The following is a 27,924-nucleotide window of genomic DNA, read 5'->3' as shown; positions in this document are numbered from 1 at the left end:
ATGCCCAGGGACTGTGACATCATATGGGGGCGGGGTCTCCGCCTATATAAGTCACAACGCAGCCCTCAGAGACCAGTCCAGCCGGAGAGAGCGTCGTGTCAACATCTGGGGGAAGAGAAGAGAAGCCAAGAAGCCCAGAAGCCCAGAAGCCCAGAAGTCCGGACCTCCGCTCGCAATAGAGCTACATGAAGAGAGCGGAGGGGCCGGCCGAAGACCTGCGACACCGGGAGAAGAGGCCGGAGAGCGGAGAAGAACCAACCGGACGCCGGGAGAAGATGAAGCGGAGGGACCCCCGAAGCCGGAAGAAGACCCCCGAAGCCGGAGGAAGATCCCCCCCCCCCGGAGCTGTTTAATAAAATATTTTAAAAACCTGTGTAGTGTGTTTTATTACTTACACTTTTTTCCTAGGTAAATGGGTAGGGGTACCATGTACCCCATACTCATTTACATAGGGTGGGGGGCCGGGATCTGGGGGCCCCCTTATTAAAGGGGGCTCCCAGATTCCGATAAGCCCCCGCCCGCAGACCCCGACAACCAACGGCCAGGGTTGTCGGGAAGAGGCCCTTGTCCTCATCAACATGGGGACAAGGTGCTTTGGGGGGGGGGGCGCAGGGCGCCCCCCTCCCCCAAAGCACCCACCCCCCATGTTGAGGGCATGCGGCCTGGTACGGTTCAGGAGGGGAGGGGGCGCTCGCTCGTCCCCACCCCCTTTCCTGACCGGCCAGGCTGCGTGCTCGGATCGGGGTCTGGTATGGATTTTAGGGGGACCCCACGCCGTTTTTTCGGCGTAGCGGGGTTCCCCTTTATAATCCATACCAGACCTAAGGGCCTGGTATGCCCCGCGCTCGCCGCAATAGGAAGATTTGTTTTTCCTATTGCAGCGAGCGCGAGATGCAATACCATCCCCTCGTGTCGTATTTGGTCTGTCGGACCAGCCTACACACGAGCGGGCTTTCCGTCGGACCAGCACACACACGAGCGGACTTTCCGCCCGAAACTGAGTCCGACGGAAAGATTTCAAACATGTTTAAAATCTAGGTCCGGCGGGCTTTTGGGAAGAAGTCCGCCGGAAAAGTCCGCCGCCGCCCACACACGGGCGGATTGTCCGGCACACTCTGGTCCGCCGGACCAAGTATGCCGGAAAGTCCGACCGTGTGTACGCGGCATTATTTATGTTAAGTAAACCTGCTACATAGACAGATCTCCAATAGCCAACTAGACTAGGGTTTCTCAACCATGGTTCCATGGAACCAAAGGGTTCCTGCTAGAACTGGAGTATTGTATAAGTCATTAAAATATTCATCCAGCAGAGGTCCGAATCTCATGTTTGTGCTTTGACTCGGATCCTTCATATCACGGCCTCTCCCACTTCCATTAAAGTTTCACCTTTACATCAGTGTCATCAGTCCTCCCCTTTACATCACATCACAGTCCCCCCTTTACACCGCAGTGCCTCCATTTTAAAACTCTTTACATCACAGCACTCCCTTTTGCAATACAGCCCCCCTTACATCACAGCCCCTCCTTTGCTTTAATGTCCTCTGTCCCCCTTCACATCACAGCCCCCATCCTTACATCACAGAGCTCCCCCTTTTACATCAGTGTTCTGAACCCCCACCCCACACCACAGTCCCCTCTCCTTCACATCATTGTCCTCTGTCACCCCTTCACATTACAGTCCCCCCTCCCTTACTTGTATCCCAGACCCCTTCACTGCCCCCCTTACTGGTATCCCAGACCCCTTCACTGCCCCCCTTACTGGTATCCCAGACCCCTTCACTGCCCCCCTTACTGGTATCCCAGACCCCTTCACTGCCCCCCTTACTGGTATCCCAGACCCCTTCACTGCCCCCCTTACTGGTATCCCAGACCCCTTCACTGCCCCCCTTACTTGTATCCCAGACCCCTTCACTGCCCCCCTTACTTGTATCCCAGACCCCTTCACTGCCCCCCTTACTTGTATCCCAGACCCCTTCACAGCCCTCCTTACTTGCACCCCATTCCCTATCACAGCCCCCTCCTTACTTGTATCCCAGTCCCCTTCACAGTCACCTTTACTTGCACTCCAGTCCCCTTCACAGCCCCCCTTACTTGTATCCCAGTCCCCTTCACAGCCCCCCCTTGTATCCCAGTCCCCTTCACAGCCCCCCTTACTTGTATCCCAGTCCCCTTCACAGCCCCCCTTGTATTTCAGTCCCCTTCATAGCCACCTTTACTTGCACCCCATTCCGCTTCACAGCCCCCCCTTACTTGTATCCCAATCCCCTTCACAGCCCCCCTTAGTTGTATCCCAGTCCCCTTCACAGCCCCCTTACTTGTATCCCAGTTCCCTTCATAGCCACCTTTACTTGCACCCCATTCCGCTTCACAGCCCCCCTTACTTGTATCCCAGTCCCCTTCATAGCCCCCCCCTTACTTGTATCCCAGTCCCCTTCACAGCCCCCCCCCTTACTTGTATTCCAGTCCCCTTCATAGCCAATTTTACTTGCACCCCATTCCGCTTCACAGCCCCCCCTTACTTGTATCCCAGTCCCCTTCACAGCCCCCCCTTACTTGTATCCCAGACCCCTTCACAGCCCCCCCTTACTTGTATCCCAGTCCCCTTCATAGCCCCCCTTACTTGTATCCCAGTCCCCTTCATAGCCCCCCTTACTTGTATCCCAGTCCCCTTCACAGCCCCCCCTTACTTGTATCCCAGTCCCCTTCACAGCCACATTTACTTGCACCCCAGTCCCCTTCACAGCCCCCCTTACTTGTATGCCAGTCCCCTTCACAGCCACATTTACTTGCATCCCAGTCCCCTTCACAGCCCCCCCTTAGTTGTATCCCAGTCCCCTTCACAGCCCCCCCTTAGTTGTATCCCAGTCCCCTTCACAGCCCTCCCTTAGTTGTATCCCAGTCCCCTTCACAGCCCCCCCTTAGTTGTATCCCAGTCCCCTTCACAGCCCTCCCTTAGTTGTATCCCAGTCCCCTTCACAGCCCTCCCTTAGTTGTATCCCAGTCCCCTTCACAGCCCCCCCTTACTTGTATCCCAGTCCCCTTCACAGCCCCCCCTTACTTGTATCCCAGTCCCCTTCACAGCCCCCCCCCCTTAGTTGTATCCCAGTCCTTTTTATACAGCCCCCCCTTAGTTGTATCCCAGTCCCCTTCACAGCCCCCCCTCACTTTATTGCATACAGTATATTCTTTACTGATGAGTTTGTTTATGCAAAGGTAACATCAGGTTTTTTTCCGCCATTGGGGCAGAGGTGGGGACTGTGTCAGTTTCTATTTGCAGGCAATCCGTTTTCTGGCAAAAAAGAGCATAAATGAATAAATCTAATAAACTGATTTCCATGAGAATTTGGAAATAATTTTTTTTTAGAATTCCAGCAATGCATACTTGTGAAGAGCATACATTTGGGGACTAGAAGGTACTCGCTATATATTCAATTACTCTGACAAGAAAGAACTGACTGGGCAGTCTACAAATACTGAAATGTACCTTTTTTAAAGTGTTACTAAACCCAATAATATGAAAATCGCCCCAGCCCCCCCCCCCCCCCCCACAGTGCCCACAGCTTATAAATCTTCTTTTTACATTAAAATACTGCCACTATATACCTTTTTGGATGACCCGTATACCACGGTTACATCATAAAACTGTACAGTTTCTACAGTGCTGAGAGTTCAGGAAGGAGGAGATTTTTTTTACTGCAGCCTGTATGCACGCCCACATGTGATGTCAATATCATGTGACCTGGCTATCTCTGAGAACAAGAAACTGTTCTCTCCAGCATAAAAGACACAACTGAGCATGTGCAGGTCGGCCACTCTGCCTGTGTTAGCTGGCCCTCTCCAGATAGACAGTGCAGGGAGGGGAGGATCTGTGCATACAGGATAAAACAGCCCTTTTACACAATGCAGAAGATTAACCCCTTAAAGCAGAGTTCCAGGCTTTTTTTCGTTTATTAAAAGTCAGCAGCTACAAAAAGTGCAACTGCTGACTTTTAATAAACAAACACTCACCTGTCCCACTGTCCAGCGATGAGGCTGCACAGAGCCTCGCTTCTCTCCCCCTCCTCTTCGCGGCGCCTCCATTCAAACTGTGGGCACCCGGCCGTGACAGCTTGTGGCTTCACTACCAGGCGCGCACTGCACATGCGCGAGTGACGCTTGTGCCCAAATGTGGCATGTCAGCAGGCGAGGAGTGCTTAAAGCTGAAGTTCCACTTTTGGATGGAACGCCGCTTTAAGTTCCACAGTGAGTATAACAAGCATGCTATGCTGCATATACAGACAGATTTTACTGTTGTGGGTTTAGTAACACTTTAAAGGTAATGTACAGTGTTTTCAATGTTTTAATACACATGTAAAGGAGAAAAGACTTCTTTTATTTGCTTTAAAGAAGATGTAGGGCCAAAGCTCTTCTAGCCATACTTCTATGGATCACAGGCTTGCGCTTAGTTCTGGCTCCCTGCGACCCATATTCAGCCAACAGCAAGCTAAAATCTGCTGTCAGCTGACGTCATGGAGTAGGTCTAGCCTCTGCAGGGATCCTGACAATAACGTTGGGATCCACCCAGATGCCTGAAAGCCTGAGCCAGCTGCCCCCACCCTCTCTACAGCTGGCACACCAGTAAGTACTGGAGTGGCAGAGCAGAGAGCAGTGACTGCCAGTTACTGCTTTGTGCTCAGAGCAGACCAGAGAACTGACCGATCAGTGGTCTTTGATTGCTCAGTTCTCAGTGTAGAGCCAGCAGGGGACAGCTGCAGCATCAGATCAATGCTGCAGCCACCCAGGTGAGTATGGATGTTTATTTTTGTTTATTCCCATACTTTCTCTTTTAATTAGATATGTACATGCTTTGGAGTACTGTGCAATGACTGTAGATTACATCTTTTTATAAAGCAAATCTATGGGGTTGATTTACTAAATTTGGAGAGTGCAAAATCTGGTGCAACTTTGCATAGAAACCAGTCTGCTTCCAGGTTTTTATTGTCAAAGCTTAAAGTGGAATTTTAGTCAGAAAATTAAAGTGTTTGTAAACTTTAGACATGAAATATGAACCAAGCATATCCCTCTATAGTGTCTACTTGTCTCAATTCAGAACACTAAGTGCCATTTCTGTGTGCTGCTTCGTTCCTCTGCTATCTGCATGAGTCACTTCTTACAAGTTTTCTTGACACCAAAAGAAAAATTGCGATGGGGGGAGGGGGGCTCCAGAAGATTGACAGCCACAGTTTTGTTCCTGTGTGCAAGGGGGTGTGTCCCTTCCCTCCTATCAGCTTTCAGAGCTCTCCTCACTGGTGTAACTTCAGCTCTCCGTCCTGTGTAAATTCTGCACTTTGAATGGATGTAGGGGAAAGACAGGTGTAGATAGCCTGACAGGTACAACTTATTTAGGAGGATTTGTTTCATCTCTGTGTGTCACCTGAGGCCAGTCACTTCACTGGGTATATGTAAGGGTTTACAACCACTTTAAATTCCGCTGGATCACGCCAGGCTGGCCCCTTTTTCTGGTAAAGCTATGTAAAACATTAAAAATGTGTCTATACTGTTTAAAATCCAGTAATACATTATTTAACTCTGCTCTGCATATGCTCAATTGCTCTCTATTTTTAGGCTCTGGAATTTGTGGAGGCCGATCTACTGACAGCCTTACAAGCGGAATTAAACCCTCCTATCCTTTACAGCCAAGGAAGCCGCTTCTGTTTGATCTGCAACTGCCATGGTGCTGCACATGTGATCAGTTATGACACCAGTCATTTAATGGTTTGACCGTTTGGCTGAGGACATAAAATGTGACAGTAATCCCAGCATTCCCTGAATGTAACGGTTTAAAAAAACAGTTACATTCCGGGAATGCTGGGGTTGCTAACTGTCACATATTGCTTGTGGGTTTAGTTCCGCTTTATGATTTACTGCTGTTCAGGGGCTCTGGGTTTCAGCAAAAATGGCAGCCTCCAGAAAGAAGAAACTGGAGCAATGCTGGAGGCAATTTACAGCACACACTCATTTTGATAGCTGAATTATTAATGTGGAACATATGTTCCTTGCTAAAGAAGGAGCTGTGTGAATGATCACTGCAGTGTCTGAGAGCTGTAAAGCATAGCAGCGATCAATAAACTCAATATATATAAAAAAAAATGCCCACTAGAGCCAGGAATGGGATAGGGTGTAGATGTAAATATGGCTGCTGACTGAGAGAGCAAAAAGAAATGTATATGTGGTTGCTGTGCTGTTTTGCTGCTGTTGGTGGTTTATATATAAGGCTGGTTTAGTGTTGGGAAAGGGTGGGGTGGTTGGGGTTTGCAACCTATATACATGGTCACTTTTGTCAGTGAGAACAGATAGCTTCTTCATTTTGGCTCCTACTAGTTTGCTCTCATATAATTCCCAATGTTGAACACTGCTCTGCAATATGTGTATTGACATTCCCTAAAGAGGTTTACTGTATGGGTGTTTATACGGAGCTGCATATTTACAGCAGACAATGACAGTGACATTATGGCAGCATTAGAGGTAGGCGTAATCCTACAGGGTTACACTGCTCACCCCCACCTGTCAGTTTTTATTACTGTCTGTGCCCCTGTTAGGGAGATTCACCCTCTCTGTCTGTCCTGTTTACCCTTATCATCGAAAACGAAAGTAAAAGAAAATTCCAAATTTTGGGTTGACACCGGAACAGTGACAGAGGGGAAATCATCCAATGGGGACACTAGTTCTGGTGACACCCCAGGTTTCCCTCACTTTGGAAGGATTTCCTCTCTCACTTTCTGTTTTGTTATAGTGGAAGAACTTGAAGGGAAATTTAGACACGTTTGCGTTTTTAGAAGCTTTTTGTTTTCAAATAGTCAAAAATGAATAACGCCTGTAACCAAACGCGGCTAAACGTGAGCTACCGCGTTTACAAGCTGTTACAGGCGTTTGGCGTTTAAAATGCCTCTGTACATCCAGCCTGAACGCATTTTTTTTTTTTGCTTTCCAATAAATGCTTCTAAACTCAACTGCCTAGAAATGACTATAAACGACCCTGTGTACATGAACTGATAGGATAACATTGAGGAGAGTTCAGGAGCAGCTGAAAAAAACACCCAACTGCTCCTAAATGTCCGTTTACCAGCAGCAGTGTGCATGAAGCCTAAAGCCTGAAGGTCTTTTACCTTCATGCATTCTATGCAATCTCTGCCGCCTCATTGGCTGAGACAGCAGGGGAGCTATTGGCTCCTGCTGTTGTCAATCGTAGCTAGTGGGGGGGGCGGAGCCAAGCCCCATTCTGTGTGTCTTATGGACACACAGAGCAGGGCTCAGGAGCGAGCACACAAGTGCCCCCATAGCAAGCCACTTGCTATAAGGACACTCATAGAGGAGGAAGAGCCAGGAGCACTGGCAGGGGACTGGAGAAGGGGAGGATCGAGCCTGCTCTGAGCAAAACCATTACACAGAGCAGGTAAGTATTACATGTTTTTTTAATTACCTTTTAATATCAATATCACTTTAATGCTAAGAACATGTCACACCCAACCTGAATTTTAAAGTAACTATTTGAAATAGAAGGCAGGTGTTAATGTATTCATCCCTTGCTAAGGGTATATAAAAAAAACATGTTGTAAGCTATTTATTAGTAATCAATCTTGGAACATTTTTCAAATCATCAATTATGTAATGACTAGCCATTTAACTCATTGAATGACTGCATTATTAATAATTACAAAAATGAAATTTGTCTCAACTCTATTATTTATTTATTGATTTATCAGGTCCGCACTGCTGCAGCTAAAAAGAAGGTCCAAAATGGCAGCTGTAGAAATGGAGTTTCTTCGAGATCAAGGTAAGCAATTGTTGGCAACTCTATTCAGTTATTGATTTGTCCACTTATAGAGAGAATGACTATATATACATGTAAACGCGAAATATTGCTTTCTGTGTTCATTAAGGTGTAACTTTAGTCATAAAATTAAGTCCTGCTGAATCACTTCAGGCTGGCCCCTTTTGCAGGTATTGCAATGTAAAACATTAAAACTGAGTGCCTATACTGTTTAAAATCCAGCTGTACACTGTCTCACAATTCTCTGCACATGCTCAGTTGTTCAAAATTTTTAGACACTGTGCTGAATTGGTAGAGGTCGATCTTCCGACAGCCCAAAGATTTACTGCTGTTCAGGGGCTCTGGGCTTTAGCAAAATGGCAATTTCCAGCAAGCAGGAACAGGAGCAATGCTGGAGGCAATTTACAGCACACACTAATTTTGGTAGAATAAATATTAATGTGGAATGTATGTTCCTTGCTAAAGAACATTCTTTTTATCAAGTTGTTATGGGTAAAGTTCCACTTTAAGCTGGTCATGGATATTAGAAAACAGTCAGGCAGACAAGTATGATCCAACTGCCCTCAGGGGGGAGTTGGAGGAGCCCTCTATTACTTGTAACCCTAGTATTTCCTTGGAAAATGGGAGGCAGAATAGTGAATTCTATGCAAGTATGTATTCTTAAATTGTAAGTCCAGGCTAGACCTAACTAAGTTTAAAATGGTTCCCACCTGTTGTGCAGAATATTGAAATCGTGCGCTGGAAGCTTCTTGTTTGCAGCAATAGCTTTGCTTTTATGGAGGATTAGCAGAACATATCTTACAGCATGTCTTTATCATGGAACAGGAAACGGGAACTAAACACAAACAAGTGCACATTTAGATACAGAGGGTACTTCCTCTCATATTATAGAATACATGAACTATACACAATAATACTACAGCACCACCTGCTGCATTGATAGGTATAATGCATACAGTATATAGTTCACCACCTATTCTAACTACCCTGAGTGTAGAAGAAAGATGCCTATACTTACCTATTCTCAAGATGCTCCAGTCCAGCCATGTGATTGGCTCCCTGCACCTGGTTTCCGGGAAGAGGAGGGACAGCTGACATGAATTCCACTTTAAGTCAAAAAAAGTACCTTCTATTGCAGTCAGCCTCCTCCAAATATCCAATTTGCTGCAGTGATCGGACTTCTTGTTAGAGGGTGGCTGCGTTCATTCCCCATGGTCCCGCTGTATGTGGGAAGGTAGTCGTCCTCTCTTGCTTACTCCTGAGATGGACTAGGGACTATATGGGATTTGTAGTGTGCACATAGCTCCCAACTGTCCCTGATTTCGAGGGACTGTCCCTGATTTAGAACAATGTCCCTCTGTCCCCCTTTCCTCCTCATTTGTCCCTCATTTTGGTCTGATCTATATAGTTGTATATAAAATGCACTATTTATCTATCAAAAAGTGTTTCCCAGTGCTAAACCTTTCATCCAAAATTCTAAATTGCAGCATTCTGTAAATTTCAAAAGCCAATATAAAAGAATAGTAGTGGTAAAAAAAAAAAGCACTTGTGGGTTTTACTAATCATTTTTTTTTTTTTTTTATTATTCTCCTTTAGGGGGCGTGGCAGGGGGTGTGCCCTATGCCTACATACTTTTGCTAATAGGTATCCCTCGTTGTCTCTCAAAAAGTTGGGAGGTATGGTGTGCATAGTGACACGAGTACAGTAAACAGTGCACATGACCACAACATGACGTGCACTGCCCGAATGAAACAAAGGGAGGTGAGGTGAAGGGGAAAAAAGGAGAGACATTACAGGAAAGCAGAAAAGCACAATAAGAAAAAAATGCCTGAAAAATGGCAACCTGGGTCAATAAGTAGTGGATGTGTGGATTATTTTTGAAGAGTAAGAATATAGTTTAGTGTCACTTTAAAGGTTCTTCGTGCTCACAGATCTGCTTTTAACCTCTGACCATGCATTCATTAATAAAAATGTGGTTAAAACGTATGTGAACTAGCTGGCTGCGTGGATTTTTTTATTTTTTTTATTTGAGCTGCTTTGTCTTTTTTTTTTTTTTTTTTTTTTTTTTTTTTTTTTTAGGGCCTCATTTAGACTTGCTTTACTTAAATGCAATCTGTGTTTAATTTCTCTTCAGAGAGCAACAGAAAGGTGATCACTGCCTGTTTTAACACCCCAATCACTAGACAACCGCGCCACAACCACTCGCATTGTGCGCGGTTGTGGGGCGATTGCAATGTGGCGGCACTCTTATAAATGAGGTGTTTTGCTGACCAGATTACCAGGTGAAAACAGAGAGCTAGAAAAAAAAAAAAAGAAAACTTATGCAGCTACCACCTCTAATGATTGGTAAGCTGCAATACTTGCTTTAAGCATTTTTGGTTACATTTTTACATCCCCATATTCCAGCTACCTTCAGGTGAGTGTCACAGGATTACAAATGAAAAGAACACGTGCCTAGAGTAATACTGATGAAGCAGCAGTAAGCCTATTGAAATGTATTAGAAATGCCATGTGGGTTGGACCTCTCTTGCCTAAATGTACACTTTGGTAGCCAATATAACAACCCTAGGCATTTACACAGAGGGCACAGAGGGGGGCAGTGCTGTTTCCTTTCTCCTGATGTTGGAGAGGTGCTATAGTACAAACAAAGGTGTTGCCATTGAAGCCCTGTTGCTCTGTTTTAGTAACAGATGGTTGGGTTTGATCATTTTGTTATTTGGTCCAAATGTCAAGGAGCAGTTGTGCACACATAATTAGGTCCCTTGAAACGTTTTCCCTTGAGATTTATGCCTCATAAGCTAATTACGTTTGAGCCACCTAGCATTGCTAAGTTTTGGTAGGCGTCTTTGCCTTTTTTTGCCCCTGGAGTAAAACTGTCACAACAGCTGCTAGGTGATTGGGGAATGTCACTAGATTTCACAGTAACCTAATAATTCCCAGTGCTGTCTAGACTCCTTGGTTACAGCTTCCTCCCCAGCTTACTAGCGTTTGTTAACTTGGCAGAACTGCATAGCTTTTTTTTTTTTTTTTTTTAAGCTTAGAGATCATCTTGTTATGCTTGTTTATTATTAATCCATATACAGACATCATCTTATAGCGCAAAAGATGGCTTTAACACTAAACGTAAATTTTGTATGCTTTTTATTTACTATATTGTATGTATGATTTTCCTCAGCAATATTTGTTACATATCAGTGGAGCTTAAGATGGAGAGCCTTCTGTTAAAAAAAAAAAAAAAAAATAAGGTATATCTGCTGAAGTTTATCCAACATCTGGATCACTGCTCTCAACAGTAGAAAAAAAAACATACATTTGTTCACGCTGGATAGTACAGATTTCTCTGTACTCCTGGCCTCCTTCCAGCTATGAGAGTAGTGAATCACGCTAGCTGTAGGGGCTCCTTCAGACCAAGTGAGTTGCGTTACGTTAATCAGCATTGATCAACACAACCTCAAGCAATACCGCAGAGTAAACAATTGTTTTCTACGTGCCATGTTAATATCATACAGGAACGTTGTGTAAAAATCAACAGGTCTGTATTTTAAAGCCGCGCAATTCACAAAAATGTACTATAATGCACCGTAGTGCGTCGCAAGGTGCTGTTGTGCATAAAGTTGAATGTAGAGTCTTTTTTTGACACTACAGTAAATTTGATAAAAAGTAAATTGTGTGGGGAGTCGTAGAAACGCATCATACCACTCCCATATAACACATACCAATGCTTTATACTGAGCAGGTTGTTATGAACATGCCCTAAAGAGCAGCAATCCAGACGTGGGATGAACCTCAGCACAGGTGACTTTTTTTTTTTTTTTTTTTTTAATAGAGGACGACTATTCCCCTGATACTTGGCACAGACCCACCCAAGTAATGACCACTCAAAAAACAAACATCCCAGTGCATGAAGGAATGAGTAGTTCACTTTGCAAACATTAGGGAAATAATTTGAGGTTATCCTTTCTGCCCATCTACATACCCTGGGGATATATATTTTTGTATCTCAAAGAGGAACCCATAGCAAACCGATAAAAAAAATAATGCTCTTTACTAAGGAACATACTGTACATCCACAATAATAATTATGCTACCATGCTATACATTGTCTCCAGCATTACTCCTGTTTCCTTTTGCCAGAGGCTGCCATTTTTCTGAAGCCCAGAGCCCCTGAGTAGCAGTAATTCTTTAGGCAGTCAACAGATTGTCCTCTAGTGCCTCTGATTTTTGGCACAGTGTTGAAAAATAAAGAGCAACTGAGCATGTGCAGAACACATGTGTTATTGGATTTTAAACAGTATAAGCACTCATTTTTAATGTTTCACATTGCTATACCTGCAAAAGGCGCCAACATGAAGTGATCTAGCAGGACTTAATTTTCTGACTAAAGATCCACTTTAATCGTACAGTACAGGACACAGGCTTGATGATCATAGACCCTGGGTTATAGGGTAGTAACTTCAGTTGATTGGACACTGGCAAAGCTTCTGAGGACATGTTCCCTGACCTCTCCCCTATAACGCCACCCCACTTTGTGAGTCCCCTGTTTTTTTTGCATGGGTCCTAATTTGATTAACCCCTTCTCCCTTATGGAGAACCCTTAACTTGTTTGTTATTTTATTTTGGCTTTAATAGAAGCAGTGCATCTGGATCAGAACAACCTTGATAAAACCTTGGGATCCATACACTAACCCCATGCCATGGGGACAACCTGTAATGTTGTTTTGGCCACTGGATCCTGCTTGGGCGCTCACCTCGGTACTTTGTGCAGTAAGTGTAGTTAGCCATTGGGTATTACACAGGTCCAGGGCCGTGGTCTATCTATATGGAACCCAGACCCTGTAGACCCCCTGGTGGGGTATGCCTACTCTGATGAGCGAAGCCTGGACTTCACAGGTCACCCTATTTCTCTGACCATTACTGTAGTTTCTCAAGCCTGTTTTATTCTTGCAATTTCCTTCAAGGTCCCCCCAACGCAACATCTTTTTGGCATGAAACAAACATGCTCCCTCACTTGACCTGCCTATGCTCCTATCCAGCCAAACAAGTAACACCCTTTTGTATAAATATGACCTTAGTGGTATGGATGTGTCATTGCCATCATCCCATATGCTTATGTAGAAAAGATTATAGTACCTCTTAAGGGATTTTTAAGGCAATGAATTTAAATTTTAGTAAAAGTAAATTTATTTAGATCATTCAGAATAAAATTATGCAAAATTATACAAGAAAGACAATTACATCAAAAATTACATATTCACATACAAACATGAATCTTCATATACATTGAATGGGACAATAATAATGAGAGGAAAAGTGATGTATCACACTACCCAATACAGTCACCACAGATGACCACCATGGTATGGAGTAGCGGAATTTCCAACGCGTTTCAACATTTATATCTTTACAAAGAAAAGTCTTCTTCAGGGAAATTACATCACAGTCTAGAAAATCAAAAATCATAATATTACAATTTATATACATGTATGCATATATATCTCTTGGTTGGAATCTCATGCGACTTACGTCCTCCCAAGGCGCCCCGTGGGTGTGTGTGTTATTTCATGCCGGGGCCAGAGGCTTCCCCTTCAGGTGGCCTGTGTTGTCCTATAACTCTACGAGACGGCTGGATACAAAAAAGATCCCGATTAACGGCGTCCGATGCCTTATGGCTATCTATGAAAGGGACAGACAATGGTGGAAATGAGTGGCACCAATGGGGCAACTGCGAGGGGGGGGGGCGGGGGGGCCGAGGGGAGGGGAAAGAACATAGTACAGGGGGGGGAGAAGAGGGGAGAGAGTGGAGGGGGGGGGAGAAAAAGAGAAGAGAAGGGGGAAAAAAGGGAAGGGATAGGGAAACAAGTGGGGAATAGGATACCCGCCAATACCAGGCATCCACCCATACACCCGCCCCCCACATCCCCACCCCACCCATGTGCACAGCCAACCCCACAGGGGATGCCACCTGGAAAAGTTCCCCTTTAAAAAATGGGTTTAGCCATGGCCAGTGTTAGGGGACCCCATTCCTATGGGGTGTATATGGTACAAAACAAAAGTGCAAATAACATGGCCCAAAACCAAAAAGGTCCATGGATATCTGGACCAAGGATTCCCTCTGCTGTTCCTAGGTGACTGCCTCAGGAGAAATGACGCCATTGCCGTCTCTGGCGTCCTATATGTGATGTGGGCGGAGGCAGAGCACCGCGCTGGCCAACGGCGCGGTTGATCTGTATCCCTGCTGTCAGGTGCGCTCGGCGTAAAAACACAGAGCGTCACCCCGGCAACAGACTCCGCCAAGTGGGCGGAGACAGAACGCCGCGCCATGCGTGGTCACGTCGAGCGCACCTGACAGCAGGAACACAGACTAACCGCGCCATTGGTTGGCGCGGCGTTCTGTCTCCGCCCACTCGGCGGAGTCTGTTGCCGGGGTGACGCTCTGCGTGTTTACGCCGAGCGCACCTGACAGCAGGGATACAGATCAACCGCGCCATTGGTGCTCTGCCTCCGCCCACATCCTGGCCCACACCACATATAGGCCAGAGACGGCAATGGCGTAATTTCTCCTGAGGCAGTCACCTAGGAACAGCAGAGGGAATCCTTGGTCCAGATATCCATGGACCTTTTCGGTTTTGAGCCATGTTATTTGCACTTTTGAAAATGTAAGTACCTTCTGTTTTGTACCATATACACTCCATAGGAATGGGGTCCCCTAACACTGGGGTATCAATACTCATGGCTAAACCCATTTTTTAAGGGGAACTTTTCCAGGTGGCATCCCCTGTGGGGTTGGCTGTGCACATGGGTGGGGTGGGGATGTGGGGGCGGGTGTGTGGGTGGATGCCTGGTATTGGCGGGTATCCTATTCCCCACTTGTTTCCCCATCCCTTCCCTTTTTTTCCCCCTTCTCTTCTCTTTTTCTCCCCCCCTCCACTCTCTCCCCTCTTCTCCCCCCCCCCTGTACTATGTTCTTTCCCCTCCCCTCGGCCCCCCCCGCCCCCCCCCCCTCACAGTTGCCCCATCGGTGCCACTCATTTCCACCATTGTCTGTCCCTTTCATAGATAGCCATAAGGCATCGGACGCCGTTAATTGGGATCTTTTTTGTATCCAGCCGTCTTGTAGAGTTATAGGACAACACAGGCCACCTGAAGGGGAAGCCTCTGGCCCCCGGCATGAAATAACACACACACCCACGGGGCGCCTTGGGAGGACGTAAGTCGCATGAGATTCCAACCATTGCAAGAGATATATATGCATACATGTATATAAATTGTAATATTATGATTTTTGATTTTCTAGACTGTGATGTAATTTCCCTGAAGAAGACTTTTCTTTGTAAAGATATAAATGTTGAAACGCGTTGGAAATTCCGCTACTCCACACCATGGTGGTCATCTGTGGTGACTGTATTGGGTAGTGTGATACATCACTTTTCCTCTCATTATTATTGTCCCATTCAATGTATATGAAGATTCATGTTTGTATGTGAATATGTAATTTTTGATGTAATTGTCTTTCTTGTATAATTTTGCATAATTATATTCTGAACGATCTAAATAAATTTACTTTTACTAAAATTTAAATTCATTGCCTTAAAAATCCCTTAAGAGGTACTATAATCTTTTCTAAACAAGGAACACCCTAGCTTGGTGGATTTCTTATCCAGCCTTGGTAATAGGAAAGTTTTTTTTTTTTTTTTCTACCATACCACTGGAAGATGTTTAGAACAGATCACAGGAGGAGTGTTCCAATCTTTCACAAGTTCAGTTAACATGGTAACCCGAGGAAGCCAAGGTCCCCATCAACATCTTGGAGCTCAGAGTGATAAAAATGGCTCTGCTACACTGGACCCATCTTCTTCAGGGACACCTGATCAGGGTGCAACAGGACAAAGCAACGACTGATCTACATCAATCACCTAGGGTGCACCAGGAGTCATGCATCCTTGAAGGAAGCAAGCCTGATCATCTACGGAAGGAAAAACATTGTCCAGTGATCTCTGCTGTCCACATCACAAGAGTGGACAATTGAAAAGCGGATTACCTCAGTTGTCACCTCCTGGAACCAAGGGAAATGGGCCCTTCACCCCAACATCTTCAACCTGATATGTAAGAGATGGGGGATTCCTGGCATTATCCTGGTCTCCAGGTGTAAAGTATATGTGAACGCCCTACATTGTAAAACAACCCATTCAGTTTAAAAAAGGAATGAAAAGCAAATCATTTGTGTATTATGCTGTATATAAAAAAAACATTATCAATACCTTTTTTTTTTTTTTCCTCACAAAGATCACATAATCTCTGTTCTCAGCTGCATAAGAGGCTTGGGGAGGTGGAGAAACAGCAGTACACTGATCTTTCCAGTGAGTAGCTATGCGGGGAGGGCATTTTAGCACAGGTCTTGGCCATTGGAGGACAGGCAGGTTGTGCTGCCAGCAGAGCTAAAAAACTGCAACTCAGTTTGTTTAGTATGCTGCTCAGTCTCGATCACTATGGGGAGTAGTGTGGGTGATGCTGCAACCACTGCAGGAGTGCCAGCAAGGGATGGACCTTGTCCCAGCTCCTATAGTCACTGGAAGGAAGATAGGAAAGATCCTGATGCCGCACATACACGGAGTCATGACTAAGCTCTGGAGGGGGCAGAGTGAAATGCATTGGGGGTGTGGGCTGGTGAGAAACCAGGCTGAGGTTGTCTCTCTCATACCACCATAGGGCTCCGTGGATGTGCGGCACCAGGGATCTTTCCTCTCTTCCTTCTGGGGCTAAACAACTGACCATGCTGGGAAGGGTGTGTTCTCATTCCTAGCGTGATCAGTTTAAAAAGAAAAGCAGTGGGACTGGCAGAATCACCAGGTATTTCACACAAAAGAAGCAATAGAAAGAGAACAAGATACATTTTTAGCACAAGTACAGTGTACAACAGACGCATATCAGTAATATGAAATGTTGGGGGTAACATATTCTTTAACAACAAGCTACCAGGGATTATGGCTAGGACCAAGGACCCTCTAGCACTGGGAGTGTATAACTGATAATTCCCAGGACTTTATTCAGGCTCATTTATGCCTTTCCTCCAGTGCAAATTGAGCCTTGACTGCCCTGCAAAATAGAGCAAGAGTAGAAGCCGGCGATTCCTATTGCACCAAACTGGCGCATAAGAACCTGGTACACAGACATACTCAGACTTAAGGGAGATGACCCCTGGCCCCTCCCAAACAGGACAAATCTGTTATCTTAAGGCACCCTGTGCCATCCTGTTTCTCAGTCACTGGCTTTAATAGCATGGCTGTTGAAGACCAAGAGTTAAAGCAGTGTTCCGCCTGGGGAAGAAAAAAATGAAGTCAGCAGCTACAAATACTGTAGCTGCTGACTTTTAATATATGGACACTTGCCTGTCAAGGGAGCCCACAATGTCGGCACCCCAGCCGGTTTTCGGATCAGCTGTTGGGTGCTGCCACCACCATTCGTTGTAAGGTAAACCAGCAGCAAAGCCTTTCGGCTTCGCAGCCGGTTCCTTACTGTGTATGTGCAAAGTGCAGTGCGTTTACTAATTGGCCCGGCGGTGGAGTTAGGAGGAGGGGGACAAAAATTCCAAGGGACGGCGCCGCAGTCTCCCGGAAGTGGGGAAGGGTACCTGTCAAAAACGGGTACCCATTTCCCCCCCCCCCCCCCGAAAGGTGACAAATGTGGCATCGGAGGGGGGGAGGAAGCAGATAAGCGGAAGTTCTACTTTTGGGTGGAACTCCGCTTTAAGGGACAAAGGGGTCTCTTATGCCATGTACACACGGCCGAACTTCCCGACAGAAAAAGTCTGATGGGAACTTTCGGTCGGACATTCCGACCATGTGTATGTCCCATCGGACTTTTTCTGTCAGCATTTCCGACAGACTCGCATATAGAACATGTTCTAAATCTTTCCATCGGAAATGCCAACGGAGTTTAGCCCATTGGCAAGTCAAGCCATGTGTACGCGGCATAAGTCTGTCATTCCTTCATTGTTAAAAACCAGGAAAGCCTGGAGTCTACACCTTCTATCAGGAAGACATACTCTCTATTCATCCTACCCTCAGGACCTCGCAATTGACATCCTTCAAGGTCCAGCATCACAAGAGGGATCACAAGAGGGATCACAACTAATCTCAAGCGCTTACATCCTGATGGAAAAAGCACCTCCTGCACTAATGTGTGCTCGCTCCTATCAGGTCAGTAGGAGATTCCTGGGCATTCCAACATGAAGCCATTTTGCCCAGCTTTGTAAGGCTGCCACCTGTTCCTCGGTTCATATCTTTTTATAGTTCTACCAGTGGGACATCCAATTTTCTGCAAAGGTTCTTGTTTCAGCAGCAGAGTTAGGTTTGTTGACCTTTGTTATTGTTGGGCCTTTGTTATTGTTGGGCCTCTTGGGACAGTTCTGTTTTCCTTGTTGTTGTCTATCCTTCTTTATCCATTGTTTGAGATGATGAATATCATGCCAGTGTCCTGTACTGTAGGAATAAGCTAAAGGAAATTTTGACTTGCTGTAAATTCCATATCTTGGAGTACAGTACAGGACACAGGGTACCCACCCCTGTGGTACTCTGCACTGCTTGCTAAAAAACGAAAGACATGGAGTGGTGTAGGGTTATAAGAGGATGCCCAGTGGCTTTGCCAGTGTCCAAACACCTGAAGGTACAAGCCTATAAAGCTAGAAATGGTAACCATAACATTATTTCACATATTTATTCAAAATGTTTTTTTTTTCTTCCAGTTAAAAAATTGAAAGAGCAACTGAAATATTATGAAGATAAATCTCATTCTGGAAATTATGAATTTAAGGTAACTTTCATTTTTAGTTATAACATTTTTATTGAAGGATTTTGGTACAAAATGTTGCACAGTAGGCACATTCTCCTGCAGGGGGTTTCTTTATTAGATAATTATAGAGTTAACTTTTTGAATCCTTTCAAATGATGATTATTAAGGTGTTCTTTATTTGGATTCTGTGTAGGTCCGGGCAGCCATCTCAACGTGTTGCACATCCTGTGAGACAGCAATTTCTGTCTTTATGCCTATAAATAGAATAGCTGAGTCTTCATATTATTGTTGGAAGTATTGTGAAGATGAGTCTAGTAAATTTGGTGTAAAGGGTATAGAACATTCAACATGATGATCATATGCTGTGGTTCACTGCTAGTTTGTAGACAATTTTTAAAAAGTGTAAAAGACAAACTATTGGTAATTTGGACAACTCTATCCTATGTTGTTCCAGTTGGGATCTTGAAGAACGTTTACAACTGTCAAGGTTTAGGGTCTCTCAACAGTGTTGTCATCTTGATATTGAGAGGTTGATATTGGGGATGATTTACGAAAGCCATGCACCATCAGTAGAGGCGCACGGCGAGGCGCAACGCACATTTCCATATTTATGAAATGGTGCGCCCATAACAGAGCTTGAATCCCCCATTTACCATAGCGATCTCAGCACACGGGAGAATGCAGTCTGTGCGCCACTATGGACGTGGTGCACGGCATCTCCAATTCAATATTGACAGAAGATGGAGGTGCCAATATTATGGGGTGATGTGAGGAAGTTTAGTAACAACTGCCCGAGTGACAAATATGCCCAAAATAGAATGAGAAAGTAACTTTTTCAGAGAAAGCCTGCTGTGCCCGCAAGTACATTTAGAACTGCGTGAGATCAATGTAAGCAGTGCGCTTGCGCAAGCGGCTCTTGTGCTCGTTCACATGGGTTTGTTCAATGCACGGCCAAAATCTTAGTAAATGTTAAGCAACGTACATGCAATTGCATAGGTTGAACGGGCGCATCTCCAAACTTGACCTTTTTTTTTTTTTTTTTTTTACACTGGTTCACCTTTATGTATTTTTTTGAGAAGATTTGCACACAGGTCATGTTAGCTTGTTATGTTGCCAACATGTGACATGCACCTTGTTAAAATTATGTAAAAAGACTCTTGCTCCTCTAGCTCCTCCTAAAAGGGCATTTAACCTTCCCCCTCTAATGCAAATGATTTCCTTGGGCTAGCTTTTGCTTTTAAAGGGGAACTCCACACTCCATTCTCCAATGCTCTTGTCTCCCCCCTCTAACCCCTTGGATTTCCATGGGCTAACTTTTGACTTTAAAGTGGAACTCCAAACTCCATTCCATTCTCAAAAGGCTGTGAGCTGCCTTTACCACTCCAAACAACAGCCTTTTCAGAGCATACAACAGGGCCAGCTAGGAAAGGGGTGAGAAGAGCGATCGCCCAACCCCCTCCTGAACCATACAAGGCCACATGCACTCAACATAGCTGGCTGCTTTTGGGGCATGTTGGGCTCAGCCCAATACCAGCCACAGAGCACCTTGTACCCACTAGTTCAAAGGGGCTTTCCACATTCTATAAAGCCCCCAGTCTGCAGCCCCCCACAACCCCAGCCTAGGGTTGTGTGGAAGAGGCTCTTGTCCCCCTGAATATGAGAACAAGGTGGTTGACTTTTGGGGTGCCCGAGCCCCTCCTGCCCCCAAGCATCTACCCCCCCCCCCTTTTTCATGGGCTGGCTTGCTGTGTGTTTGGCTAGGAGTTTGTTGGAGGGGCACAATTTTTTTTAGTTTGGGGTGGTATGTTTCACATGGAGTTCTCACTTAACAGACCCAAATGGCCTTGTATGTATGGGGGGGGCGGGCTATTTTTGTTTTAGATTAAAATCTTGCAGTTGGAATGTAGATTTGTAAGTTTTCTCTAAAGCCGTGCATCTTTGAAGCAGCATTTTGGATACATGCTACAGATGCACCATTTTACAGGCAAAGTAAGCCCCCCAAGTTACTAGCTTTTAAGCAATTTTACATTTTTAAAGGCACTTCTCCTTGTTTCGTTTTTGGGGTTGTCAAAATTGGTGACATTGATATTATGTCCCTCAGGGTGGGACCTGGGCCCCCATACCCATTTTAAGGCCAATAACTAGAATATAAGCCAGCCAAGTGGGGACTAGCAAAATTAACAAGTCAGTTCCCATAAACTGCAATGGTATTTGTTGTATAATTGCCCATGTTAGGCTCTTTGTTTGCCCCTCTGGACCTGGGGGTGTTTGTCCCATCTGTAATTTTGTAGCATGCTGGATGTTGTGTTTAATTTTGGATGGGGGGGGGGGGGGTGCTTTTTTGTGCTAGCTGCATTTGGGTTGGTCTTGACATGCTATGGGACTTTTTTTTTTTTTGTGCGTGTGAACGGCACTTGGATTTTTCTGGGCATGCTCAAAGAGTGTGTTTTTTGGTTAGTAATTTAACCACTAGGTGCCCATGCTATAGCCGAAAGACGGCTACAGCGCGGCGCTCAATGTTTACTCCTTCCCTGCGCACCGCCGCGGGTGCACATCGGGGAAAATCTGTGTTGGCCGTGTCCCTTGGACACAGCCAGTCACAGATAATGCTAAATGGCCAATCACATCGGCCATTTAGCACTTGATCGGCGTGTCCAATGAGAGATGATCTCAAGTGTAAACATATGAGATCATCTCTCATTGCCAGCTCTCCCTCCTCACACAGAGACACCGCGTGTGAGGAGGGAGAGCGACCTGTGCTGCAGATCTGTGAGTGAACACTATATAAAACAGTGCATATCAGTGCCACCTGTGTCATCAGTGCCACCTGTCAGTGCCATGTGTCATCAGTGCCACGTATCGGTGGCATGTGTCATCAGTGCCACGTATTGGTGCCATCTGTCAGTGTCCCGTGTCATCAGTGCCATGTATTAGTGCCATCTGTCATCAGTGTCAGGTGTCATCAGTGCCACGTATTAGTTCCATCTGTCATCAGTGCCACGTATTAGTGCCATCTGTCATCAGTGTCAGGTGTCATCAGTGCCACGTATTAGTTCATCTGTCATCAGTGCCACATCAGTGTCACGTGTCATCAGTGCCATGTATTAGTACCATCTGTCATCCAGTGTCAGGTGTCATCAGTGCCACGTATTAGTTTCATCTGTCATCAGTGTCACGTGTCATCAGTGCCACGTATTAGTGCCATCTGTCATCACTGCCACATCAGAGTCACGTCTCAGTGCCACGTATTAGTGCCATCTGTCTACAGTGTCAGGTGTCATCAGTGCCACATATTAGTGCCGTCTGTCATCAGTGCCACATCAGTGTCACGTGTCATTGTCCTGGTGCTCCAGGGCCTTCAAAAGTGTAATAGGTAGTCAACAAGTTAGATGTGTAATTTATGCTCCTAGAACACCTGATGGTGCTCCCTGCATGTTGGGCCTCTGTGGCCACACTGTGTAAAAGTCTCACACATGTGGTATTGCCATACTCGGGAGGAGTTGTAGAATGTATTTTGGGGCATTCTTTGTGGTATACACATGCCATGGGAGAGAAATAACCTATTACAATGACAATTTTGTGGGGAAAAAAAATCTTCATTTTGCAAAGAATTGTGGGGAAAAAATGACAACATCAAAAACCTCACAATGCATCTTACTAAATACCTTGGAATGTCTACTTTCAAAAAAGGGGTCATTTGGGGGGTATTTGTACTTTCCTGGCTTGTTTGGGTCACAAGAAATGAGATAGGCCACCAGTACATCAGGTGTGATTAATTTTTTATGATGTGCACCACAGCTTGTAGACTCTATAACTTTCACACAGACCAAATAATATCCACTAATTTGGGTTATTTTTACCAAAGATATGTAGCAGTATAAATCGTGGTCAAAATTTATGAAGAAAAATTAATAATTTGCAAAATTTTATCACAGAAACTACGAAAAATGCATCTTTTTTTCAAAATTTTTCGGTCCTTTTTCATTTATAGCACAAAAAATAAAAAACCCAGAGGTGATCAAATACCACCAAAAGAAAGCTCTATTTGTATGAAAAAAGGGACAAAAAAATTAATTTGGGTACAGTATTACATGACTGAGTAATTGTCATTCAAATTGTGAGAACACTGAAAGCTGAAAATTGGCCTGGGCAGGAGGGGGGTTTAAGTGCCCAGTAGGCAAGTGGTTAAGGACATCCTAAACAGGTGTACCCACTTTGAAGTTCTGTCTCTACATTGGGTGAACTTGCATTTTGTGTGTTTCGTGGACTGTGCATGTGTTTCAATTGCCTCATTAGCACACAAACCTATGTTATATAAAGCTTGCAGATAGCATTCTTTACCTTGCCTTGAAAAGAGGGCAGATTTTGTGTGTGTGTGTGTGTGTGTGTGTGTGTCTCTGTCAAAAGAGTACATTTGGGTATCCTTATAGAGTTTGTAACACATGTATTTTCTCTTTGTTTTGTACTTGCAAAACAGATGTGTTTTAGAGCAAGTATTTTTTTACTTTTGTTTATTTCGTTTTTTTGGGGGGAGGGGGGTATTTTTTCCCTGAAATATTTTTGATGTTGTCAATGTGTGTTGTTTGTAGGTTGTTGGATTCACTTTGATTTCATTGTCTGTGCTGCATTATTTTGCAAAATCTTCCTCAATATGTTGTGACTAATAAATGTTTAAATCCTTAAGAGACTGTCTGTTTGTGGGTGCAGTCCCCTCCCCCCACAGTTAGAATCACTCCCTAGGTAACATGTTTAACCCCTTGAACGCTCCCTAGTGTTAACCCCTTCCCTGCCAGTGACATTTTATACAGTAATCAGTACATATTTACAGCACTGATCGCTGTATAATTGTCACTGGTCCCAAAATAGTGTTAAAAATGTTCAATTTGTCCGCCGCAATATCACAGTCCTGACAAAAATCGCAGATTGCCGCCATTACTAGTAAAAAAATAAAAATGCCATAAATCTATGCCCTATTTTGTAGGCGCTATAACTTTTGCGCAAACCAATCAATATACGCTTATTGCAATTTTTTTTTTTGATATTTTTTTTGATAAAATATTGGCCTAAAATGAGGAAGAAATTTTGTTTTTTCTATGATAAATATCCCAATTTAAAAAAAAAGTAAAAAATATTGTGTTTTTTCTTCAAAATTGTCGCTCTTTTTTTGTTTATAGCGCAAAAAATAAAGGCTGCAAAGGTGATCAAATACCACCACAAGAAAGCTCTATTTGTGGGGAAACTAATGATCAAAACTTCATATGGGTACATTGTTGCATGCTGTCATTCAAAATGTTACAGCGCTGAAAGCTGAAAATTTGGTCTGGGCAGGAAGGGGGTGAAAATGCCCTGTATTGAAGTGGTTAAAGATCAAGATCTGAAAATATTAATTCATTGGGTTTAGAAACACGTCACTGTTCTTTGTAATATATTGAAAGATTTGGATTAAAAAAGAAAAAAACACATTTCAAAGATATATTAGAAGTGATAGAAATGAGATTAGCATCAAAAGGGTTAATTAACTGAGAACACCTACTAATTGCCTAACAAGACACATCCAATGAGATGAAATTAACCAATTATATTGGGCGAGCGCTATTATCAATGAGAAAACTGCAGTTACCCTAGCGACAGTTGCAGTTTACATATGCAGGTATTTATTATCGCTATTTGCGCTTTCAATGTGCGCCGGTTCGCACTTTCAATTAATGACTTTTCTGGTGCACCAAATAATGTATGAACTGGCGCCAGTGCCTTCTTAGTAAATCACCCCCATTAAGATCTTGATTCTATTTAGACATGAGATTGTATTACTCTTTAGAGGATTCTAATATAATATATTATATGATATGAATACAATTTTTAAAGGTGTTGGTTGTAGAATCTTTTAGGTCACTCACTTTTTTTTTTGTTAGGAAAGTGTCTTTGGGGTATAAATCCTGCTTGTTTCTTGTGAAATATCTGTGCTCTGAGTAAAACTATCTTTAAAAGCCTATGCTGAGCAATGAGATTAATCGTTAAAAGGTTAATTGTTTTCACTGCTAGTGAATTGGGTTTTCCTGCAAGATATGGTTGAATAATGTTTTTATGTGAGGGATCAGTTGATGTGTTGTGGCTATAGATTGAAGTGGAAAGGTAATTTGTATGAACCATAAAAAAAAAAAAAAAATGGTGTTTTGTAGCATTTATATATTATATCAATTTAAACAAAAGTGGGGTTTTCCATTAATATCAACTTGAGCACTTTTCTTTGCCAGGAATATTAGACTGACTTGATCTTAAATCACCTGAAATTCCCATCAGGCATCCTATTATAGTTTCTGAATGCAAACCCTAAGTGCCCGTTCACACCAGAACAAGGTGTGGGAAACCCACATTCCGTGTGCGTTTCCTGCACCACATTGTGATTTGCAGTGGGTGCCAAAGTAGTTATAAACCCTTAGGGCTCATGTACATAGGGCAGTTGAACACCATCTGAATGCTGGAAACCGACAGTTTGCATGCACTGGATTACAGAAGTACCATGCGATCCGATTGCAGTGCGTTTTTTTTTTTTTTATTACAAACTTTATTATTTGGTACGAAATTGTGGTACAAAAAAGAAATTTCAAACATTATGAAGAAAGATGTTAAATTGTATATAACTGACATACAGAAAGTATATAGGTACAATCTTATTAGGGTTATTGAGAAAAAAAAAAAGTAAAAATTTGGTATAAAACAGTATAAAAGGAATATAGAATATATAAAAGGAGCAATAAACATACATTTCTATCTTTCTTTTTGATAAACATTATAGAATTTAATTCTCAGTAAGGCAGTGAATATACTGTGTTTCCCCGAAAATAAGACCTACCCCGAAAATATGACTTACCCCGAAAATAAGACCTAGCGTTATTTTCCAGGAAGGCTGCAATATAAGCCATACCCCGAAAATAAGCCCTAGTTTAAAAGGCTTGTAAAATCCTATAATCCAATCTATTACAGTAGTATATAATGTACGATGTGTGTGTTTCTGTAATATAATTGCGGAGAAGAGAGCTCCGGCGGGTCACAGAAGCGCAGAGCGGCGCTATAACGAAGGTATTTGGCACAATTATATTACAGAAACACACACATTGTACATTATATACTACTGTAATGCCCCGTACACACGGTCGGATTTTCCGATGGAAAATGTCCGATCGGAGCGTGTTGTCGGAAATTCCGACTGTGTGTGGGCTCCATCGGACATTTTCCATCGGATTTTCTGACACACAAAGTTGGAGAGCAGGAGATAAAATTTTCCGACAACAAAATCCGTTGTCGGAAATTCCGATCGTGTGTACACAAATCCGACGGACAAAGTGCCACGCATGCTCAGAATAAATAAAGAGATGAAAGCTATTGGCCACTGCCCCGTTTATAGTCCCGACGTACATGTTTTACGTCACCGCGTTTAAAACGATCGGATTTTCCGACAACTTTGTGTGACCGTGTGTATGCAAGACAAGTTTGAGCCAACATCCGTCGGAAAAAATCCTAGGATTTTGTTGTCGGAATGTCCGATCAATGTCCGACCGTGTGTACGGGGCATAATACAGTAGATTATAGGATTTTACAAGCTTTTTAACTATGTTCACACTGGGGATTCCTTTCAGGCAAGGAGAGAGAGGGGGGGAGAAGACAGCACATTACATGGTAAGACCTACCCCAAAAATAAGCCCTACTGTGTCTTTTGTTGCCAAAATTAATACGAGACCCGGGCTTATTTTTGAGGAAACACGGTATGAGATTAGTGCTACCAAACTTTTCTCTAGATGGTACTTAATGCCCACTAAGCTACATGCCATCTTTCCTACAGTACCCCAAACGTGCTTTAGAGGATGTCACTCACCTGGTTCATTTTCTCACATATTTTGGGAATGTGAGAAAGTTTCCCTAATATAGAAACAGGAAATTTTGCCTCATCTATCTCAGGTTCCCAAATAAATCTCACACTCCCTAATTGTCTATTATTCACACAAATCATAGGTTTGTCCTTACGACACACGAGACTGGTTCATACCATTAGTACTGCCATTCATTGGCTTATAGCTTATCATTGGAAATCCCCATCAGTTCGGACAGCCCAACTGAAAACAAGAATAAATACTATCAACCTAATTAAAAATATTTCACACGGTATACAACACTATGCAATTTAAAAAAAAAATGGGACTCCTGGTTCACTCATGCAGTGCATTTTTTAAAGTAATACATGTACTACTTTTGATGCAGTTCAGTGCAATTTAGCCCATTCAAAATAAATTGTCTCAAATCGCACAGTACTGCTCTGCATGTGATTCACAAATAAACGCGCAGCGCATCTCTGAATGCAATTACTTTTAAAAAGTACCCTGGGATTTTTTACTTCTAGGTTACTCTGCAAAGAAGATGAAACTTTTACATGCATCAGTTGCCTGATCATCAGAAAAAGAATACAATTGGCATCCTTCATGCACCCCAAATATTTACATACTGTAGAGCTCTTTCACACCAGAACATGGTGCAGAAAGCCTGAGTTCTGTGGCCTTTTACTGTACTGCATTTGAAATGCACTGGGTATGCAATCTGCTGCGGGTTTTAATGTATTCCTACTGACACCCCAAATGCAGTGCATTTTGTCTGCACCAGGTCGCTGTTGCTGTTCATTTTTAAAAGTAGTATATGCTCTACTTTTAGGCTCGATTCACACCTATGCATGTTGCTTTTGAGCGTTTTTGGAGGTTTTTTTTTCATGCTTGCCACGTTTTTGAGCAGCGTTTTTGCCGCGATTTTGCCGCGATTTGCGTTTTTTTTTTTTTTACAGTTTTTTTTTTTACAGTCTTAAAAAAAAAAAAAAAAAAAAAAAAAATTAAAAAAAAAACGGCAAAAACGCTGCAAAAACGGTGCACTTGCAAAACGCTGCATTTTACATGAAAAAAAGTCCCTGACCCTTTCCAAAAATGCAGAGAAACAAAAAGGCATTGATGTGAACATGTTCCATAGGAACCCATGTTAAAAAATTCCCATGCATTTCTGCAAAATGCAAAATGCATCAAAAAACGCGCTAGTGTGAATGGAGCCTAAGTGTGATCCAGTGCAATTTCAGCCTATTCAAATGATTTGGCTGAAAATCACACCGCGCTGAATCACAAAGAAATGCGACTATACTCCTGTGCAATTCAGGTGTGATCTGGCCCTGAATCCAAGTTACTCTATTATGTATATGTATTATTATAGTTTCTTTTTTTCTTTGTTTCTTTAGACTCAAGGGCCTTTTAGGGATATTGAGACTGTAACACCCAGCTTCCAAGAGAAAAGGTGAG

General features: G+C 43.6%; 1 protein-coding gene across 1 annotated transcript in view; it reads left to right on the top strand.

The window, feature by feature from the left end:
* The window catches only part of SCLT1 (sodium channel and clathrin linker 1), a 238,260-nt gene that overhangs the window by 12,479 nt on the left and 197,857 nt on the right, over window positions 1–27,924 (top strand). Inside the window, exons 2-4 of the mRNA XM_073603794.1 lie at window positions 7,743–7,813; window positions 18,552–18,619; window positions 27,864–27,919. Coding sequence (XP_073459895.1) covers window positions 7,743–7,813; window positions 18,552–18,619; window positions 27,864–27,919 — 195 coding nt within the window. The remainder of the gene's footprint in view (window positions 1–7,742; window positions 7,814–18,551; window positions 18,620–27,863; window positions 27,920–27,924) is intronic.

Source organism: Aquarana catesbeiana, linkage group LG01 (genome assembly GCF_042186555.1).
Source record: "Aquarana catesbeiana isolate 2022-GZ linkage group LG01, ASM4218655v1, whole genome shotgun sequence".
Lineage (NCBI taxonomy): Eukaryota > Metazoa > Chordata > Amphibia > Anura > Ranidae > Aquarana > Aquarana catesbeiana.
The sequence above is the reverse complement of the archived record's forward strand: the minus strand, read 5'-3'. Positions and strand labels throughout refer to the sequence as shown.